Source organism: Pleurodeles waltl, chromosome 5 (assembly GCF_031143425.1).
Source record: "Pleurodeles waltl isolate 20211129_DDA chromosome 5, aPleWal1.hap1.20221129, whole genome shotgun sequence".
Taxonomy (NCBI): domain Eukaryota; kingdom Metazoa; phylum Chordata; class Amphibia; order Caudata; family Salamandridae; genus Pleurodeles; species Pleurodeles waltl.
In genome coordinates, this window is record NC_090444.1 from 350,959,695 (window position 1) to 350,982,972 (window position 23,278).

General features: G+C 41.8%; 1 protein-coding gene across 2 annotated transcripts in view; it reads left to right on the forward strand.

The window, feature by feature from the left end:
- KIF16B (kinesin family member 16B) overlaps positions 1-23,278 on the forward strand; it is a 1,953,564-nt gene that overhangs the window by 1,017,536 nt on the left and 912,750 nt on the right. For both annotated transcript variants that reach the window (XM_069234094.1, XM_069234093.1), the window contains exon 18: positions 2,149-2,202. In XM_069234094.1, coding sequence (XP_069090195.1) covers positions 2,149-2,202 — 54 coding nt within the window. The remainder of the gene's footprint in view (positions 1-2,148; positions 2,203-23,278) is intronic.

The following is a 23,278-nucleotide window of genomic DNA, read 5'->3' on the forward strand; positions in this document are numbered from 1 at the left end:
GGAATATATGTAATTGTAATCACCAGTTCTAAATTCCATGGTGTAGTTGTTGTGCTAAGCACCTAAAATGAATAAAATGATTTATAAATAAATCTGAGTCTTGCCAGTGCTTTCTTCAAACCATGAGATTTTAAGGGTGAACAATATAGAGTTATTTCTCTCTGGGCAAAAAGATCCAAAGAGACATGGCTCGTATATTGATATAGCTAAGGTCTTCGATTATCTCCCAAAGAGGTTTGCTCTGCCATCACTGGGCATGGCACAATGTGGACTGTTGAGGAAGGTATATTTTAGGCAGCAGTTACTACTTTTCCTAGAAAAGACTTGCACTGAAATGATGATACAAAGAAATTCCTTCCAGGCAGTTAGGTGAAAGCAGTAGAACATTAACGTTCAACCAATAGGTGTTAATTTCAAGGTTACAGTGTTATTATTTGACAAATCAGATACCTTCTCACAGCAAATACCAGGGAGTAGTTTACTGCATAAGACCAAAAGCAGAAGATATGATGGGCTCACTATGTTCTTACGTAGTTAGTGAGGTATTAAAAATAGCGTAGGGGTACCTCTCACTAGGCTAGATATTTCTCTTTCCTTAGACGTACAGATAGGAGATGGTAACAGGGTCGGGCTGGCCTATACGGGCATCTATAGGGCAATCTAGCACTGCCCGATGGGCTGGTCTGGCAGGTCAGTTTGTGACACTTTTTTTGACTGCTTGTGGGCCTTTTGTATGGTCTACTCGGCCGACTTTTATTGTTGATTTCCCTGATATTGATAACAAACATTACCTACAGGAAACAAAACACTTACATAGCGCAAATTTCAACGTTAAAAACGATCTAGTGGGTACACTTTTATTTTGCTGTCGGGGCCTATTTCCTGTCCCAGTCCTTCCCTGGATGGTAATTACTAGATTAATCAGACTTCACGTCGGGGAGCCAAGCTCATTGCAGACCTGTCAATATTAATGCTGATTTATTTGCTCCTTATTAAGTATCTCTGTAGCCATGGGAGATGCCGACGCATGACGCAGACTTGCCAGTGAGAAAAGTAGTCTCATACGATGGGCAATGGGCAAAGTCTAGGGTTTGGAGATACTGCAAATAAAAAAAAAAGATGAAAAAAAAAACAATTTGAAATCGTAGTATAAAACAAATATGACTCCAAAGAGTGAGACCATCTGAGTGTGCCCCCTTAAGTCTCTGGTAAACTGATGGAAGGCATGAGACCTTAATTTGTTTACCCTAGTTAACACGCTTTAAATTTATGATGCCTAGGTACTTGGCAGTCAATACTTTTTTCTAAGACGTTTAAAGGTATTTTAATATATTTGTTACAGCACACACAATGGTGGAGCGAAGTTTAAACAGAATTTTCAAATGTTTAAAAATGCATTTTTACTATTAAATCGCTTGTAAATCGCTTGTATTTTCTGGAAATAGGTTGCACATTATTCTAAATGCATTGTGTTTTTGTGCACATCCACTGGCCCTGAGCATGTGCATATTAAATAGTAATAAAAGTAAAATTCTGTTATGTGCTTGTAGCTAATATTGTGTTTCGGAGCAGGTTGATACCAATAATGACGATTGTAAGCATTTAAGCTTAGTAGATGCATATATCACAAATGCTGAGTAAAAAATGGTGGAAATTGCAGTCTACTAGATGTAGAAATGTTTTTTGAATCCAAATGAGGCTTATAGGTTTGGGGACTCTGACTGTACTTGTTCATTAGGAAACCAAATCAAAAGATTCTTCCGGTTAACTGAAACCAGTGGACATCTTTACAATCAAGTGGAGAATTCTGTGGCACGACTTGAATTAATTGGATTTTTCTCTGTAAAAGCTCAGTATATATTAAGCAACTGGATCCAGTTGAAACCATTTGTTAATGATCAACTGAAACAGTCACCTGGAATGGTATGTAAGGCAATCTAATTTGGACCAATTGACAGGGGAGCTCTTTCAACTGTTAAAAAGCAAATCTAACTTTGCAAACCCACTTTAACGAAAATTGTTCATGGTCTTTGCCTGATGTCTGTTTTTCTGCCCTCGAATTTACTTTGAACTACTTTTTGCTTCAGTTCTGCAGATAAATGACTAACTACTTACTGTTCTGTTTTTGTGTTATTTTATGTTTGCTAGACTTGAGTTCGAACGACAGCAGCGAGAAGAACTTGAGAAATTGGAAAAACAAAGGTAAAACACTGTTCATCATCATGTTATAGCGTTTGTACGTCCAGACGTGTTTATTTCTTACTGTATTTGCTCAGTTTCTGCATACATTAACTTTTTAACCAAGATGTCCGTGAACTGTTACTGCTTTAAACATAGATATGACAGCAGTACTGTATTTCACTTTAGTGCAAAAGATTAAAAAGTGGGACAGCCACATTTACACCATAGTATGTCACCTCTTGTGTTTTTTGAAGGATTACTAAATATCATTACTGAAGTTTCAATCGGGAGCGGCTCGTGGGGCTAACCGGGGCAGCGCACGTGGGGATGAAATTAATTTAAAAAAATGTTTTTAAAAAACGTACCTTTATCGGCGCCGCCGTCGTCACCACTGCACCACTCCTCTAATGCAGCCTGTACTGCCGCCAATCCTGACGCTGTTTAGAGTAGCGTAAGAATTGGCTGGGAGCACCCAACCAGGGAGCTTCCAGGCAGCCTGGGAGAGACTGTGCCTGCTCTCTCCAGCTGAGCAGCACAGTGCTGGGCTGGAGAGATCCTACTGCGCATGTGTGTTCGGCCAGCCCAAGATAGCCGGCCAAACATACATGCGCAGTCAGTGCTCGTCAAGCCTGTGGCCCCACCCCTTTTACCAAAAAACAATAATAAACATAGTTTTTTATTGTTTTTTGGTAAAAGATTTTGCAGCTGCTTCTGTTGGTGTGTGTGAGGGGAGAGGGGCAACACACCTCCTCTCTTATGGAGGAGTCGCTCCTGGAACCATTGTCATTTTTCAAGGGAATCTTGCTGCATAATGTTCTCGATTAGTGCACACACTATCCTTAGAAGCATTTTTATATCGAAGGCACAACAGTAAGTTACTGCCCCTATTTTAGCAGGAAATTCAAGACAGACATTTTTTTCTTCACTTCCACTTTGTTTTCACCATTTTATACCCTTGTTAAAACGCCAACAATGGCTCATTTCCAGTCCTTGAATACCTTGGTTCTCTCCCCACTCATTGAACAAATCATAACTTTTAAATGGACTTACAAGAGGCCAGTGGATCTTACACGTCATGTTGAGGTAGGATTTGACACACCACTGGGGCCACCAGCAGAAGAAAGTGTCTTCTCTGTAGTGGTTGTAGCGTCTTCCCCAGCCTGGTACCCCCTAAATGACTAGGCCACACACAGAGCTGTAAATCACACATCTTTTTTCCCCAGCCATGTACCTGTGAGCTCCAGCATTCTAAACCAAGCGTTCATTACATTGTATTCTAGCGATTACATCACACTGATACGGAGTCCTCACAGAGCCAGAAAGGTTCAATTCTAAATCATGCAAGGCACTACAGTGGTGGTCCAGGAGGCTGCTGAGGTCCTTGATTTACAGCAGCCCTCACTCAATACTAAAACGCCTTTCCAGAAATTTTACAGCCTGGACTATTCACATCTGCACCTTTCCTCCCTTTCAATTAGGCTTTTACTTATACATTGAAGGCCAGTTTGTCAAAGCCTTGTTCCTGGGCTACGGTAAAAAAGGCCGAAGGCTGGGCATCACAGACTGGCTCCTTATGATCCTATTTGCTTATCAAACATCCTGCTGCATAGAGCTTTGTGGTTTAGGCTTCAACGTATAAGGTGAATCCCAATTCATTCCCCATGACTTCTCCTGATAGGGAGTCTGTTATGGTGTTCCCAGTAATGACACGTAGCATTGGTGGGGTTTGTTTCAAGCTTTATTTCAGTACACGACCTGGCGTTGATCCACACCAGGGAGATAGTACAACTGACCTCCCTAGAATTTCACTCCGCCTTCATTCTAAATAGAATCCTCTTGTGCCAAGCTTACATAGAAGCTTCTTCTGCCAAGCTTAAATCATAACAAATCCCCCTCCCTTCCCCACATCAACATGACAATATTTTTCCCAACATTAATATTACTAAAAAAAGGAAATCAAAAGAAAGAACACTACATACTAAACCGGAAATTAATTTACTTGAAAATACATAAAATAATACCTAGGAAAAGATAACGTTGATAACTGTAAAAGCTACACTGTACCACTCGTAAATTAAAATAAAGAAAACAAAATAAACTTCAAGATCTCACATAATCACCCAAATAGGCCAGCGTTCTATGAGCAACCTTGGAACTATCCATCCCATTAACCTCCTTATTCGTGTCTAGATGTACACAAGCAACTTCCTTATCTTTTTCCTTCTCACATAATCTTGTGCCAGACGATGTTATCTCTTCATTACTCTTGTTTGCAAACAACATTGTACCAGAACATCCATCATCTTCTCTCCATCCACACTCCACCTCTCTGATTCAAAGCAACATTCCTAATATTCCACCTTTCACCCCTCCCTCCTTCTACAACCACATAAAACCTACCAACTTTCAATACCCGAACTGAAATTCCTCCTCTCACCCTTCCAGATTTAATCTTGACCCAGTCACTCTTATTTTATAATCTTTCAATGGTCTCGTTACACTTTCCCCCACCAGACAAAACCCACTCTTTAAGTCATGAAGGAACTAATTTGGTGCCTGCTAATCGCCCGTCATCAATTGAAATGTACTATGAATAGTTGTTTGAGGAGCCCGTATCATCTCAGAAATCATTTTTTTCACACTGTAATGATTAGCTATAGCCATCTGAATGGTTTCTTTGACTAGTCTGTTGGCCCTCTCAGCAATACCATTTCCCTTTGGGTTGTATCACAAAGTTCTGGAATGTTTCACCCCACACAGCTTTAAAAATGTAACCATCTCATTAGACGTTAACTGAGTCCCATTATCCGTAATGAGCCCAGGAGTATATCCTTCTGCTCACAAATTGTCTCCAAAACTTTTATAGTTGTCTTGATTGTTATATATCTCATAAAGTTTACTATGAGCCACCTTCAATGCATTACAATTACAGCTGCAAACCTTAACTCAAATGGCAAATCTGATATCGGTCCCATAAAATCAGGACAAATGGTATTCCACGGTTTCCCTGGATCCTCAATATGACAACAGTCTCTCTTGTCACCCACTTTCAGCCTTTTCTCACTCCCCTTGTATATGTTGCATCTCTCCACCAAGTCCTTAACTTGTCCATTTAAACCCGGCCACCAAAACAATTCTTTGACGCTTCTGCTAGTTAGTCCCTGGCCTAAATGCCCCACATGTGCTAGATTGAACAATCTAATCCTCAAACCTGTGGGTGGAACATATTGGTCACCTCTCATTATTACATTCTCACCACAAATTGATCACTCATCCAACACATTTAAGTAAGGTCTTGTGGACACAGGTAATGCACTCTCTCTCTTAACTCCTTTACACGTCATCTTTATGACTTAATTAAGAATATGATCTGCTCTCATTTCTTCCTCCCAGTCCCACTTCGTAAAAGCACCCATGCCATTTTCTGCAGCGCCCTGAACTGAGGATACTGCTTCTTCTGTATCAACATCTTTTACTGACTGACCATCTACCATTTCCCAATCAAGGGATAATCTGGACAAACAATTTGCTGGCACATTCTTCCATCCTTGAACAAATTCCATCTTGTAGTGATACTCTTGTAATCTTGTCACCAATCTGGCTAATCTTGCTGAACCTTCGAAGTTACAAATGCCGTCAAAGCTTTAGAACGTTCATGCAACTTGATCTGATGATAAGCGTTCTCAGATCGAGTTTCAAGAAATACCTTCAACCCTTGACATATGATAACAATTCATTAATATTAGGAAGGCAATATGTGTTAACTACAATATTTTGGTTCAATGATCTTAAGTCAACACTAAATCTTATCCGACCATCAGATTTCTGAATGATCACCACTAGTGATATCCAAGGAGATGCCTCTATCAGTTCAATGAAGCCTTCACGTAACATAACTTCTAGTGCCGCTTTAACCTCATCTCTCACGACAAGGGGTACCCTACCACATTTGTGTTGTCTTGGTATAGCATCTTCTTTGAGAACAATTTTTTGTGCATTCCCCTTCAGACATCCCAAAATCTTTCTGAACACTTTTTGGGCACCATTCAGTATATCTTCTAGTTAAACGTCCTCCACAACTAATACTTGATTGGGTGCCCTGGAATTGATTACAATATTGATGTCAAACTGGTGCATCCACCCTAAAATAGGAGGACCTTCTGCAGAAAAATAAACTTTACCTTCAATGCACCTTGTGTCATATTGTATGAGCCTTTACATATACCCCAAAATATCAATCTTTTTTCCTTGGTAACCATCTGGATTAATATCCTTGGGCAACAGTTCACATCTTTCCAATGAGCTTTGAATAATTTTTCAGGGATTGTAGTATAAAGTGAACCACCAGAATCAACCATAAGGTTTATCTCACACCCATTTATCTTAGAATTAGCTGTTGGTCTGCATGTCCTCCTCTTACTGCCTATTGTTGTCAGACTTTCTATCCTTTCTTCTTGATCAATAATTAAAATTCTATCATTGCTGGTGATTTCATCTACTTATTCTACAAAAGTCACCGTAGGCTTCGACTCTTCTCTGCTCTTACTATTTTCCCTACACATACACGCATAGTGACCTTTGCGACCACACTTTCTACATTCCTTATTTATTGCAAAGCATTTAATTTTTTTTCATTTGAGAAATGATACATGCTCCCTCAACGGATACATTCTCTCCTTTTAGTCTTGGCCACTGTTGCATCTCTCTACCCCTTCCAAGATACTACATTGACTTCCTGTTCCATGTTCTGATTTTCACTCACCATAGTTGTCACTTCACTTGACTTATCCCTTTTACTCAACTCTCTTATGCAACGCTGTGACTCCTCAATAACGTTTGCCATTTCAATGGCTTTTTTCAGCGTGGGATCCTTTGTTGCCCATAACCTCTCCTGAATTTTCCTTTCTCAACACTGCACAATAAGCTGGTCACGTATCAACTCCTCCGTCATGGCTACAAACCGACGTTTGACAGATAATTCTCTTAATCTTCCTACAAATTCATCAATAGTTTCATGGTCATTCTGAGGTTGTGTGTAAAATGTAGTTCTAGCCATTACTAGGTTTACCTCCTTTGCAAATCTATTCTCAAGTCCTTTGATATCTTCCTTAAAAGTATAATCCATTGCTTGACCATTAGGGCCTAATGTAATAGTTAGGTATTTAAAAAAAGCTTTGTCCCTCACAGCCCAATGAACTCAACAATACAGCTTTTTTGTGCGCTGAAGAACATTTTTGTCCATCTAAAGCTATGATATAATTTTCCAACATTTCCACCCAATCTTCCCAGCATATGGCAGATGGTTCTGATTGTAGTAGAAACAAAGGTAGAGGTGTAATGTTACCTTGAGACACCATAAATATACTATTGTAAAAATATAGGATTAATTAGGAAGCAAACAGCTTCAAGAAGAAGGAAATAAACATTGAACCGCACCTCTAGAATGTCACAATAGTTAAAACATATTATGGTGTGCAGATCATCGAGTTGGGTCCACAGAATGGCTATAAGAAGTTGGTGTGCAGATCACTGAATAAACGTTTCCCAGAAAATAAATTAAAGTACCTTTATTGCGCGCAAATGTTTTTTTATTTTTTTAAACAGGTGAAATATGGTGTGCAGGTCCTGAAACGGTGTGAGTAAAGGTTTTCAGATCACTGAACGGGTTTTGCCACCCTCAAAATGGCACTGGCTGCACGTTCGAAACAACTTTGCCACAATCAAAAGGGCGCTGCCTGTACGTCACACGTCACTGGAACGCATTTTCCTCAACGCGCTGCTTCCAGTAACAAGATCGCCACCAAGGAATGCGCGAGCCTCACTCTGACGGTTACTGCCAAAAGTATGGGCAAGCTTCTTGCACTGGCCGTTGTATTCTCACCGTCCTCCCTGTTTACCACTGACAGACCCACATTTTGGCAAACACAGCGAAATGGGCAACTTCACTGTTACACCCCACGCAGGTATTGGCTGGAGGCTTCAGCAGGGCTGGTAAGATGCAGTGCACACTTAGACTTAAACAAATACCACTGTTGGGCACAATCTTCTTGTATATTTGGCTTGCAATTCATAATTATTAGCACTTTTTAAACTGTTGTGCAAGGATGGGCAGGTTCCTGTAGTATCAAAACTCAGGCTGTGATCTTGCATCCACGCAGAGATTCCGCTGGGACCATCCAGGTCGTGTACGAACTCGTGGGTAATGGGATCAATCGTCACCAAAATTTTGGGTATTTCCAATAATAACACATAGCTTTAGTGGGGGTCGTTTCAAGCTTTATTCCAGTATACGACCTGACTTTGATCCATGCCAGGGAGACAAAAGCAACTCTTTTCCCTGGAATTTCACTCTGCCTTCATTCTAAATAGATTCCTCTTGTGCCAAGCTTACAGAGAAGCTTCTTCTGCCAATCTTAAATCATAACAGAGTCCAAGAGGATTGAGGCTTCTCAAAAGCAAATATTTTTCTTGGCCAGTCTGGCATTATGGTCGGTTAATACTGTCTGCCCATTTGTCTGCTACTTGCATCCCTGTGGGCCATGGCCAGTGGTATTTTGCTGTTGGTCCCAGGACACCCTCTTTGGCTGAGACAGTTTGTGATGGACAGGGTACAGCCCCTACCGTTTGCCTGTGTATGACTGTTGTTTTGCTGACACACTTGGATGCACTTCACTTGATTTTCCAATGATGTATAAGCCTCTCACATGGAGGTGGCTTTTGATAGCTTACTCCTTTTTAGTGAAACAGACTATTGGGGAGTGGGGAAAAGCTGCATAACCATTTGGGGACGGAGGTGACCGCTGGTAAATTATCCCTCTGCTCTGATGCACACAACCTCAGTGCCTCTACCAACACCTTGGCCAACCCGCTGCTCTGTGGCCTTCACAACAGAGCCGAGACCCTTTGGGAGCCTGATATGAACAACGCATGCTCTTAGCAAGGGGAGCAGGAGACTTGGCAAGTGCAGTGACCAGCAGGGCCCTTGCTCATCTGGGCACATAGAGAGCCATGTGATTAATCTGAGGAGGAGACCGGCGGGTGCAGCAGGCTTTATGGAAAGCCACTTGCAGCGGAGGAGAGCTCTCTGGAAGTCGAGCTGTGTACTGGTGACTGAGATGCAGCAGAGCAGTACCTTGCTGTGGAAGGGAACACGAGGATTTGGAGAGCCACATACCAGGGTACATTGAATTCACAACCCTGCCCATGCCCCTAGGTGTGTACAGTTGAATACTGCAGTGGTATTTTCTCCACATATCACTTACAACCCCTGGCAGTGATATATTCGGAAGAATAAAAGATGTGGTTGTCAAAAGTAGTTCTATTTACTATGTCTTGGCCACTGTTCAGATGTGCTACCCCTGTACTGAGAATATTTAATACCGAGTCAGGCACACAGTAGTCTCCGGAACTATATCAGCAGTACAGTGAGCATTACACGAATACAGTCTGAGACCGGACACAACTTTCTCAGTGAATGAGTCCTAGGGTGGAGGCCTGGATGAGCATCTAGTACACTGGTGGGGTGAGAATAGGGATTTGTCTGACAGTGTTTGTGATTACGGACCCACCTAAATGCCTATACCAAAAACCGCCACCTGTTCAGCCTGGCAGGTGCTTTGTTAAATTTTTATTTTTAGTAAAGAGAAGCCATACTCGAAGCAGCAAAGTTCCCTGTCTTCAAGCTCTATTTTTCCAGTTACAAGTGGTTCTTTGTGCATGTCTGTCTCAAAAACGTCTGGGCAATTGTCCTTTTGTCCTTTGTTGAAGCACTGTCAGATGAAGAATCCCACTCGCTAAGCAAATCTATCACAATGGCAGAAAATACTTTAGAAGCAATTTTAAAAAAGTTACGGCTGTAAAAATCACCTTGTTTAATGCTACAATGACAGACCTGTTTGCAGATATTAAATCTCTTAGATTGGACCTTACAAACATGCATCTTCGACTCAATACATTTGACAAGCGCATTAATTAACTGGATAGGCTATTAAGCCTTCAATCGGACTGGGGTACAGAACATGAGCAATTACAAAGAAACATGATAGATTTGGAGAGTCAGTCAGCATTCCTGATATCCTTTCTACCACAAATTCTACATATTCCATACCCAGGCACTTTGACATTCCAGCAAGCACACAGACTCATATCCTGTTCCACAACACCAGTGAACAAACCTACAGCTATTATTGCACGTCTTATGAGGCACTGTACACCAAACCCATTATCCAAGAGGCAAACAAATGCAAATCTGAATGGTTCCCCATTCATGTAAAAGGGCTTAGTGGTCCACACACGGCTGATTTCTCCCATGGCATGGCAATAAACAGAAAGCAATTCCTTGCACTACACCCTAGAATGAGGAAACGTGGCCTGTTAGACCCAGCAAAGATGATTGTGACTATCCAAGGACGCACATTTGAATTCGACAATCCAGACAAGTTGGGGAACTTTTTGGACTATATAGAAAGGCTGCTAGAGATCGGTCCATGGCAGAACAGCAGAGAGAAATTGGTGGAACACACGGACCTCAGGCTCAAACAGTGAAATCACAAGCATCACATCAAGGACCGAATTTTCCCCCCTCACCATAGGCATTCGGTTATGGTGGGACTTTACAGAGTGTTGGATATCCTGACCCTGGAGAGAGAAAGCAACATGTCTCGGTCCCCCCTGAAAGAGCACCCAATAGAAGCATCAGAACAGAAGAGATGAATGTTTCCTTTATGGACTACTGGTCCTCTTAATAATATGTCCATTGGCACTGAATATCAAACCCACCCTGGTGGTAGCCTTAAAATGTTCCTTGTTGGTATGAGTGGGGCCCCCTGGCACCCATTAGAAGGGCGTTGTATCCACAGAGTCCTGCGCAGATTAACGCAGCAAGCACTCAGTGACCGGGACTATGGGTGGGCAGCATGACTGGATTACTAACACTTGTGAAAACCCTTTTTTACCTATACATGAGACAGACAAGATCGCAAACCTTTCCTCTGGACGTGTCTAGGTTTTCCGGACATTGTCATTATTTATTGTATCCTAATTTCTGCACCATGGCACAAGGGATACTGCAGACTCTACCTCTGTGTGTTTTGTCAGTAAATGTGGAATTAATGATTTTGTTAAAAGAAAGAAAATTCTGAACTACCTGGGTCGCAACAGAGCCAATAAATCTTTTTTTGCAGGAGACTCATATTCCACCCGCGGAAGTTGACAAGTTGAAAACATGTTGGGTCGGGGGAGTGTGGTTAGGGGGAGAGTGGGCAGTTTTTATATGCACTCTGAGACAGGTACTATAATTGGTTCCCAGCAAACTTGTAACTCTTCTAGAAAATGTAGAGTAGCTTCCTGACGTATGTGTCCCTTCCCCACAGGGTCGTGAAAACATGGAATGACACAGATGTCAGTCATGTTTTGTGAAACTAAGGATAGGTGACCAATCTCTCATCATAGACCCTGTGTATGCACCCAGTGACTGTAAAACTAACTTCTTGGGTCAGCGGAGAAGGATTTTCATGGAATTTGGACAGACAGACTAAACTGATTATGGAAGGGGACTAGAATTTAACACCTGACCCATTTATTGACAGAACTGGTGAAACTGGCAGATGTAAAGCTGCAGACCGGGCACAATTACAGGACATTCTAAAAGAGCATGGTTGGTGGATATATGACAAATCAATCACGCCACACATAAAAATTATATACTGCTGTCACCGATACATAAAAGTTTGTCCAGAATAGGCATTTTTTATGGTCCACCACACTCTACTGCGCTTCCGTTGTCAAACCAATATTATGCTAGGAGTGGAGGTTGAGCAGTAGTAACTGACTGTGTTTGATTTGCCTTCTGAGTTAGTGGAGGTCATTGGTTCCGGGCAAATTTGTGGCTTGATGTGGTACTTTTAAGACTGGCCTCTTACAGGCAAAGTAGCTGCCCACTTTTGTGATTTTTATCTTTAGCTCAGCAAGGTCTTACTGGGCGCACTGTTAAAGGTTATTTGTCACTCCTTTTGGCACTTAGCAGACCAACCGTCCTTGTTGAAATTTCCTGTATGATGAGATTTATTAAAGATTTGACATGCATGATTCCTCTAAAGCCTTTTGGAATGTCACAGTGAGACCTTAACTTGGTCTTGAAGTTCCTCAAATGTACGCCCTTTGAACTGATGCATAGTTGCTCGCTGGTTCTCTTGACTGTCTTCCTCATCGTAGTTACGTCACACACCCAGTACCATCTTTCCATACCCCCTCAGGGTCTCTTTTACTTTGCTGCTTGATCCAAGACTGGTTTTCTCTTTCAGAGGATAGCTCCTGCAATTGAAACAAGTATTTTAATGTTGGTACAGGAAATCAATCAGTTCTTATAACCTAGAAAGCAGCATCAGTTTTAGACAGTGGAGCATTTTTAGTGGTTAAATCAGCAATGGGCATTGGCCCTTGATACATTATTGTAAGGATGCTGGTGCACGGCAAATGTTAGCACTGCCACCTTTAGTGGTATTTGTAAATCACCAAAAAGACTTGGGGGTTCCAGGCGATGTTAAGAGACCCATTTGCATCCATAGGAGCTCCAAGTCATGCATCACTCCGAACTTGTACTTTGAGTCCATGTGTAGTTTCTTTGACTAGAATGCAGGCTCAAGTGAGAACAATAAGCTCTGGAACTTGAGCCGATTTCACAGCTGGTAGATTGTAACTTTCCACATTTTGATGCACAGTGCATAAAACATAGCCAGTAACTAGGACAAACATCATCGTTTCTGAGACATAAACCATCAACCAAATATGTTAATTCACTGTCACTAATTAGCACATTAGTTAGACCAATGCAGGTTGGGTAACATGAACAGTAATGAAGATGCCTTTGTTGGGCTTCCTATCCTCACTGATGGTCATTAAATAAGGCAGGGTTCAGAGCAGGACACTGGGTCAGGGTGATTTGGAAAGAAGACAGCAACAGTATTTCATACTGGGACATTCGGGCTGTAGATAACTGTTGTTTTTTTGTAGTCAGGAGGAGTGTAAACACAGAATAAAGCATAACAGCAATTACAGGAGAAATCAACAAAATTTTCAGATGCATAACAAGATTTGCAGCGTCCGCCACAGATTGTAAACCTGGTGGGAGCCCGGGCACGACTGGCTCCAGGATTGAAGAATACAGAACAACCTTACCTACTTCATTTTGGCAACTTAAGCTTTTACACAATAGCACAAGTTCCTGTTATTCTTGTTATTGGGGTATATTTAAGGACACCTATTCCGGGGTACAAAACACAGTACAAGGATGTTCAAAATCTCCCTGCCTAACACATTTGTTTGGGAAGATGGCCTAAGCAAAAAGGAATCATTATCAATAATGGGGCCCATAGATATATGAACAGGATTAGAAATACAACGGGGAACTCATTGGTTGCATATACTGGCTGCCTCTATGGACAAGCCTGAGAGAGGCAAAGGGGGAATTTTGAAGTTTTTAGAGCCAAGCAACTAGCACCTGTGTCAGTAAGGCAAGACGTACTTTAACCATCAGTGGCACAGTTCATATGAACACTCATCTGAGCTACTGGGATTAGACTATTCTCAACACAGACAGAACCGCTCCAAAAATTCAGGGTAAATGGTTTGGGCAACTTACTGGAAACCAGACTGATTTGGGAGACCAGGTGCATTAGACGCAGAATTGGGAAAGTTGCATTTTCACTGGCCCAGCCGAGCATAAGCGAAGGTAGAACCTCCCGCTTCCCTTTCTGTCCTCTTGTTTGCGAGACTCCATGCCCCAGCCCCTTAACTGTCCTTTGCATATTTTGTAGTTTTTAGCACATTAGTTTCAAATTTAGTGTTTTCTTTGCGGCCATCACTATTTCAGCTGAATTTTTAATCTCCTTCTAGGGCATACTGTTGTAAACTAATTCTTAACAGTCGGCAATAATCCCTCGCACAAAAATAGCACTTATAGTTTCCTGAAGACAAAGAGGACCATAGCCCTCTTTGAGATCTGCTATGCACTGCCAAGAAGCAGCCCACAGAAAGACTTGAGGGCCCATTCCACCAGTGCTAAGGTCGCTACCACTGTGTGGGCTTGTATAGTGCCTGTCCTTGACATCTGCCAGACTGGGATGTGGACGTAAATGCATATGTCCGTGAAGCACAACTGTTAGACTTGGCATCCTTGGTGTGGTCTCCCCTAACGTTTGTCTCTGCTTTCCAGGTTGTTGATGTGTGCTGGACTCTGTTATTGCTGTTTCTGATACTCTGGGCACTTTACCACTGCTAACCAGTGCTAAAGTGCAAGTGCTCCTATGCTAAATGAATGTGCAATTGGCTTATCCTTGATTGACATATTTGATTTACTGGTAAGTCTCAAGTAAAGTGCACTAGGGGTGTCCTGGGCCTGTAAATCAAATGCTGCTAGTGGGCCTGCAGCACTGGCTGTGCCACCCGCACGAGTAGCCCTGTAAATCTGGCTCAGACCTGCCACAGCAGTGCCTGTGTGTGCAGTTTTAAACTGCCAATTCGACTTGGCAAGTGTACACACTTGCCATGCCTAAACCTTCCCTTTTTATACATGTAAGGCACCCCTAAGGTAGGCCCTAGATAGCCCCCTGGGCAGGGTGCAGTGTATGTTAAAGGTAGTACATGTACTGATGTGTGTTACATGTCCTAACAGTGAAATACTGCTACATTCAGTCTTCACTGTTGCATGGCCTATCTCTCTCATAGGTTAACCTGGGGGCTGCCTTTAAATATTATTAAAGTGCAGATTCCCTTTGAGAGCAGATAGAAATGTGGAGTTTAAGATCTCTGAACTCACAATTTAAAAATATGTATTTTATTGAAGTTGGTTTTTAGATTGTTAGTTTGAAAAAGCCACCTTTAGAAAGTAGCCATTTTCTTGCTTAAACCATTCTGTGTTTGTCAATTCCCTGTCTGGGTCAGTTTGTGAATCCTCTGTATTCAGTGACACACAGGGAGCTGGGGTGTAGCCTGCATATCCTGATGAGCCATCTGTGCTAGGAGGGGAGGGAGAAGTAGTCACTCCCACCTGAAAGGGCTGTGCCTGCCCTCACACAATGCAGTCTCCAAACCCCTGGTGTGTGTCAGGGGCCTGACCTGGGCAGGGCAGGATCGTGTGAAAAACAGAGACTTTCCTTTGAAGTAGGCCTACCTCAAAAGCAGAAAGGGGTATTAGTATTGGACCTAAAACCCCTGAAAGTTATATCACTTCTGGAACCAAGAGGAACCTCTGCCAAGGAGGAGATCTTAAATGCTGAGGAGGAGTGCTACCCCCACCTGTGACCGTGCTTTTTTGGGCTATCCTGCAGTTGCTGCTTCTGCCTGTGAAAGGGGACAAAGACCGGACTTTGTGGTATATTCCTGCTTGTGAAGAATCTCCAAGGGCTTGAGCTTAGCTTGCCTCCTGTTTTGAAGTCTCAGGGCCATCAAAGACGTCCTCTGCTAATATCTGGACTCTGCTGAGACTCCTGCCCTGCCAAGTGGTGTTGTATCCAGTTCCTGGGCACAGGAAAGGTGAAGTTTGCAAACAAGAGCTGAAAATCCACGCACATAAGTGTGCGGGGAAATTTACGATGCACCATCTGCAACACGGCTGTTAAACGATGCGCTGATGGCTTTGTGGCTAAAATCGACGCTCCACCTGCATTGCGGCTAAAATCGACGTTCTACCTGCATCGCAGCTGGGAGATCGACTCATCGTGCCTGGAGAAAAGATGTGCAACACCCACTTGCGGCTGCTGATAACTACGCAAACCCCACGCAGCGTGGTTTTCTAACACCGTGCAACAGGTTTTTCTATACTTCGTCCCTGGGCGTCAAAGTCAACCCGACTGCGCAGATCTGAGGTGCACTGTCCGGAAACCAACACATCGCTGTCTTGCGAGGGAGAAAAACAACGCATCGCCTACCCGACCGGAGAAGAAACGATGCACGGCCTCCCTTGCAAGGAAGGAATCAACACATTGCAGCCTTTTCTGACATATGCCCGCCCGTGCAGCTTTATTTTTTACGCTAACCAGGTACTTAGTGCAAAATCATTGTTTTGATTGTTTTCTAAGGAGTAAGACTCTTATTCTTTTGAAAATTCATATTTTAACTTGTGTATGTTGGATTTTTGTCAGTTTGTTCTTGTTTGATTTTGATAAATATTACTTATTTTTCTAAACTGATGGGGTGTCCATTTTGTAGTGTTTTCAGTGTATTACTGTGTGTGTTGGTACAAATACTATACACATTGCTTCTGAGATAAGCCTAAGTGCTTGTGACAGGCTACCAAGGGGAGCAGGGGTTATCTAAGTGTGTTTCTCCATTACCCTTACTAGAGTGAGGGTCCTTGCTTGGACAGGGGGCAACCTGACTGCCAACCAAAGACCCCATTTCTAACAATGACTAACTACTTTGGGGCCAGGTCTGGCGGCAAAAACTGTTCTCTTGCTTGGTCCGGCAGGAATCTTTGGTCAAAGTCCACTCCGCAAACCTTCCACCTTGGGGAGATTCTGCTTTGGTATCTATTCTAAGGTGAGGAATCTGTGGTTAAAAGTATCCGTCAGAAGAATAAGTTATTTACTTTCAGTGGCAGTCTTTCTGGTGGATATTCTACCTAAACACAGATTCCTCACCTCTCCCTTCTGTGAAGTGGCCTCTTTTTAACATCTAAACAAAGTCCTGAGTTTGAGGTAAGCACACTGGTACCATCAATTGTTTACCCTTCACATCTGAAGATGCAGAAAGGGGAATATGAGTGTCAGCCAGGTAGTACCAGTGAGCACAAGGACCTGGTTTGAGTTTGAGGAGACATCACATGTTGAAGGTCTGTGTCCTTAATGACAGATGCAAAAGCTGGAGAATAAGGAACTTTGTAAATTTTGTGGTGGCAAACTCATTTGTTGAACTGCTGCAAATCTTGTGAAATTCATTTTTTTCCACACACATTCAGTGTGGGGATTTTCTAACAATATGGTTGTAAATTGTATATTAGAACATCACCATGGTCTGAGATTAGTGTCCTAGTGGGGAAAAGTGACTTAGCTCTTTGTAGAATATTACAACATTTTGAGAGTAGAATCATGAAGTCATCTTTTGATGTAAAATTGGGCTTCAAAAACATTTTTATGTATTTCATGTGAAGAAAGGAGTTACAATGAAAGATTAACTCATTTTCCCACTGCATCCCTGAAACTCCTGCTATGAAAATCTGACACTTTACAGTGGATTTGGCATGCATTTTCATGGTAATTTATCATTGTGTGTATTCAAATACATATATACATTCTTTGGACACCTTCATATTCAAAGACTATCAAGCACTGCTGGACTCATCTATTCCTCACTCCACAGAAAAGTGCTATGTCATCATCCTCTGACCGCATATTCACAAAACCAAACTTGGGGTCATCTCTTACGGCCACCTCTTCCTGTGGAATAGCACATTGGTCAGCCTTCAAAGCTGAATATCATCCAGATATCACCAACATACATAACTCCCTCAAAGCCACTTCTTATGAACATGATGTCTTACCATCATCTTTCATTTAGTTGCTCTTTAGTGACGCTCTCTCACCTCTGCTCACTATTGTCAATGCCCACCTCACTCAAGGTATTTTGCATGAAACTCTGAAAGCTGACCAAACCTTCCTACGCCTAAAGAGACCTACACTAGATCCTGATGACTGCACCGACCCATCACTCATGTGCAGCTCATCTGCAAGATCATTGAAAAAGCAGACTGTTCAACTCCAAGATCACATCAATCAATGATAACCATATCCTGAACGACTACCTATCTAGCTTCATATCTTGCTGCATCACGGAGACGGCTGCCTTACACATCATAGATGATGACCTCCTGTCCACAGATGAAGATGACCCCTACCTACTGATATTGCTGGACCTCTGAGCTGCCTTCAACACAGTCGACCATCCCAGCCTGATACGCCTGCTGGAGTGTCAAACAGGATTCATCCACAGTGCCCTTCACTGGTTCTCCTGCCTTTTTAGCCAACAGTTTGTTCACATGGGCATCTCTACAGCCCAAAAATATCTCTATCACTGTGGAGTTCTCCAGGGTCCATACTGTCTCCCTGCCATCTTCAACCTCTACATAGAACCTCTTGGCTTTCTAGTCACATATACCAGCATCAGGATTCGCCAATATGCAGATGATAAACAACTCTACTTAAGTCTTTTCTGATTCAGACATCCAGTTCCTCAAACGCTGTCTTCAAATCGTCCAGACTTGAATGTCCAGCACCTATCTGAAGCTCAAAAGACACAGCACAAACCTAGCCTAATGAGGTGAACCATGACAGATTCAAACCACACCTTTTACCGAATTCCAGGTCACTTAGAATAACCTTGGACGCCAACCTCACTCTTGCAAAACATATTGCCAAAAACAATGGAAAACACAAAGGAAATATGTCTGTATACCAGCTCTTTCTTCTAAAGAAAGTGAAACAGTTTATTCTAGAATGCAACATCAGAACTGCTTTTAAAGCCCTCATACTTTGCATCTGGATGTGGTGTATCTGAATGAACTCCATGGCCTCCCAGAGCCTCAGTAACACTCCTCAAGGTCATCCTACAATCTCCAGCAAGTCTCATCCAGGGCCTGAAGACATATGATCACATCACGTCCTCCTGAGGGAAATCCATTGGCTCTTCTTGCTGGTTTGCACCATTGTCAAAACCAGCTGCATAATTTACAAAGTTATCATGACCAGCACCCCTGACTATCTTGCAGACAAGCTCACCATCTCTGGTGGTTCTTAGCACACTGACAGGCAGGACACAATTGGATAGCAGGCTAAGTTGGAAAAAACAGGCAGCAAGCCTTTTCAATCTATGGGAACAACATATCCAGCAGGACCTTGGCAATGCTGCTCCAGTCTGAGAAAGAGTTAAAGAAACACCCCTTTAAGGAACACTACATCACAATGTTTTAACCATCTGCGAACTAGCCACCTGTCCTATCATTCCATGACTTTATGCTTGTTGCTGACCTTGTACAGTGGCCCACTGCCTTTTGACTAAGTTTGCACTTTAGAAATACTATTGAGAGAGCGTATCTTATATAATATATATTAACATGAAAATGTTTATGAATTAATGTGTGATAATGCCGCATAGAAATTGTAGTAATGAATTTTTGCTTAAATGTGCACCTGAAATGTGACCACGGGGAGTGGCCGTCAATCTATACGTGGACTAACACAATGAATAATGTTTATGAATTATTATAATTGAATAAGTTTATACTAATTATTAATGATTATGTTATTAAATCTTGTAGGCCTTAAGTTAGCATGAGCCGAAGCTTAGCTGCCTGGCTCTCATATTAAATAGTATTTTTTCTAATATGTAGTGTGCTGACTCGCAAAAGGACATGACCTCTTGTTTTCTTTAAATTAGAAGCTGAATGAAACCATAGTAGATCCGTTCTCATGAAATTCACATTGCTTGCAGAAAATGTTAGTCAAAATGCAACAGTGTAGATTAATGTAATGTACAAGGTCGTTCAAACCGGTGAAGACAATGGAGCTTCTGACCAAAAGATGTGCAAAGAATTACAGAAGGATGAAATCATACCGGATGTGCTACCTCTGAAGACGTCAATCATATGGACCAATAAAATGTCTGTAAACTAATATGGGGTGAAAGATTAATGACATAATCTGTTTTCTAACTGGGTAAAGATAGTGGGGTATAACCATGGACCAATGAAATTTTAGGGGAATGTACAACGAAAAAGGGATAAAAACCCATGACACGGGGAGCCATTTAGGTGGGTTAGGGAATGCTATTGATTTTATCCAGAAACTTTGTCACTCTGTTTGGTGACTTACTTTGGTTTTTTCTTAGATTGCCCGTTTTACACTTTACCTCCTTATGAGGGAAGTGCCCCCTTTTGCCCCGGAGCTAAATTCTGACTGATGGCGAATCAATTGATGTCCTGAAGACGAAGACTGAACCTGAGTGCTGACCTAAACCTTGGAGGGTAACTATGACAATGAAATTGTGATTTGTCTGTTTGCTTTTCCTTTCTAGGTACCAACTGCTTACTTTTGACAGGGACCATAGTTAGATGTTTTCCAAATTGGTGTTCTAAACTGTTTTGCATGAAGCCCAACATGCTAATGCTAATCAGTGGTTAGGATAGGGGTTCACTACACCGACACAAATAGACAAATGACTGAATCTATGTTTTGTTGAACTGACGCGTTGATGACACTCTGCTAAAATTGACTTATGTTGACGCTGTGTTATGTTCTAATAATTTCGTTCCTCGCGTTGTTTAAGTCTTATTCGAGTTGCCAAATTATGACAATGTTATTGAGTGTTTTGGTTTTGAAATTAACACACATGCTTTTAGAATTGTAATCAAATAGGGAATAAACATCATAAACTTCTACTAAACTGGTGTGGTCATTCATGACTGCAAGGTCATGGTAGTGTCTTGAGTTGATTAATGACTTTGACTAAAGTGAAATGCATTGTGATAATAAATATTGATGACATTATTGATGTATTGATTGACATATTGATTAGCTATCTCGTCCTAAGGTGTCTCTCAACTGGATCAAAAGATTCATTGGCCTAAAACAAGTCCTGATGTGTAATAAATTATCATAAAGGGAACGCGTTGACACTATATAAATGCATACTTATGTAAATACATTCAGAGGCATTCCCCTTTTAAATCTGAGAACATGAGATGAGCAGAAATGTTTTATTTGAAGCAAGTATGGTGGGTGATTGCTCAGGGGATGGTTTCAAAAGTAGTGAGCTATGACATTACCTTCCTTTACTAGTTACTTGTTATGATTAATCTTGACCCCCACAGGTTATTATATTTGAAATTACTTTTACAGTACAGGAAATTTGATCTTCGCTTAAAATTCCTTTTGGACCTCTATAGTCTATAAAACGTTATCGCTATTATTAAACATATCATTTCTGCTTTTATGCTCTTTTTGTAGCTCTGGATGCTGCGAGATTACTAATATTCCTATTCCCAGAGGTCCCCTTTCATACTAAACATTAGTTTTTGTACACAGTCCTGAAGTAAAACTGTACATTAAACCTTTTCTCTATTCCTTATTGGCATTTTTTTCCTAGCACAACAGTATTTCTAAAGAGTTACAGAAGAAATTAACTATTTACTTGTATAGCTTACTGATTACTAAACAATGTACACTAACAAAATATCTTTACTATCTCATTTAGTGTGCAGATGAGGGACTGAATGAAAAGTAACCCTATTGTAATGTGTTGTATGCGGTTACAGACCCTTATCCTTTTGTAATCACCTGTGGATAAAAGTAAAAATGTTAATGATTTAGCATTATTTGGATTAATGAGCAATGAGCAGTACAACTAGTTCATTAATTTGTGATGAATATTTCTAAGTGCAGATTCCTCACCGTGTACATTGACTGAAACTGAACTGAAAGGAGTGTAAAGCAGAACTTCTGCTCACCAGTAGGTGGCAACATACAGCTCTGTGCAGACGTCGTTCCACTCCGGAAATGACAATCCTAGCTGCCTATAAGCGCCACTCATACGCGCTGACAGCAGACACTTCCTTTCTTTCCACACCTCCAGGTGCGGCTCTGAGCTTCTCATGTTACTTTTTCACAAATTATCAAGTATAACAGGAAAAAGGTTACCTCCTAAAACAGTGTTTATACCATGTTAGGACTGTGGCCAACAGATATCTGTGACAACCCTTCACAAAGTCTGTTTGTTGTGCCTGGGGTCGAAGCATGACTGCAAACTTCTCCCAGATGAATCTGAAGGCCATGTGCGACTGTGAAGCCAAACTATCTGTCATACACAAGACAACTTCATGCTGCGAATGGTTCATGTCAAAAGGAAGTTCCCTTTCCTACAGCTATTCATTGTAGCGGTCAAAGTCTTTGGGTAAGTCCAAGAAAAAGCACAAGAAGTTAAAGTAGGAAGCAGCCCCTTTCCGCCACTTTCATACTCCATAGAGGGCATTAACATGCCTCCTGGTCTCACTTCTGATCTCCAGTAGAGCCAACTTAGAGTTTGTTCCCAACATACCCTGAATATCCAAGCATGTTGGCAATATCAGAGAGAGTAGAGGCCTTCAGAGAGTCCATGCTAAATATATTTAGCACTTTATTGGCTACCTTTAGTGCTCCTTTGCGTTCAAAGGATTTGCAGAGGTATCCAGTCAGACTTCCACTGGTAGGTCTGACCTTGGTGCTGCCTGTTCCCCTTAGATCCGCATCAGCTTCAGCACTGGTTCCAGTGCCGACTTCGATTTTGGCACTGTACATTATACTGGTTCCTTTCACATCAACATTGTCAATGCCGGAAGAGGATGTACAGTTCATAGTGCTATCTGACTCAGAGCAGAATCCACCATGGCCTCAACTGAGATCACCCATGGCCCATGACCGTTAGGCAACCACTTAGTATCCCTTCAGATTCCAATGCCTTGCCATTACCACATGCCAGGGCCTGACTTTACAAAATCTTTCTAGCACTGTCTCAGACAATGATACGTATGATTAAGGAGATCATTATGTTCCTGACTATGATGAGCAAAACTGATATGAAGAACTTCAGGTTGTTATTGGGTTGAATACTTCATCTGATCCGGGGCTTTTGTTCAGCTGGTCCTGCCACGGAGGAAAGCACCTCTTTTGGTGTAGTAATCCAAAGGGCGGCAGAAATCCCAGATTGTCATCTCCCCACCACGGAAGTAAAGACTAATGTAGTGGCAGAAGAACTTCAACCTGAGCACTCTGGATTGAAAGTACAGCCAAGTTGGCTTTTCCATTAATGGAGTACCACTGCCATATAACAGCAGTGTGTCTGAATTTTTATAAAAAATTGACATACTTTCAGCCACCAACCTGGGTTGCATGCTTCACCGTTGAGTACATCATGTCTGCCTGACAGTTTGTTAGGGGATGGACAGGCTGCTTTTGGTCACAGGATGCAATTTGTGGTGGTAGATTACCACCTGTTCTGAGGGGTGGAGGGGGGTCTATGAATGTTAAAAATCCCTTTTAAGGGATACCAATATAAATCCTTTATCCTTTATATT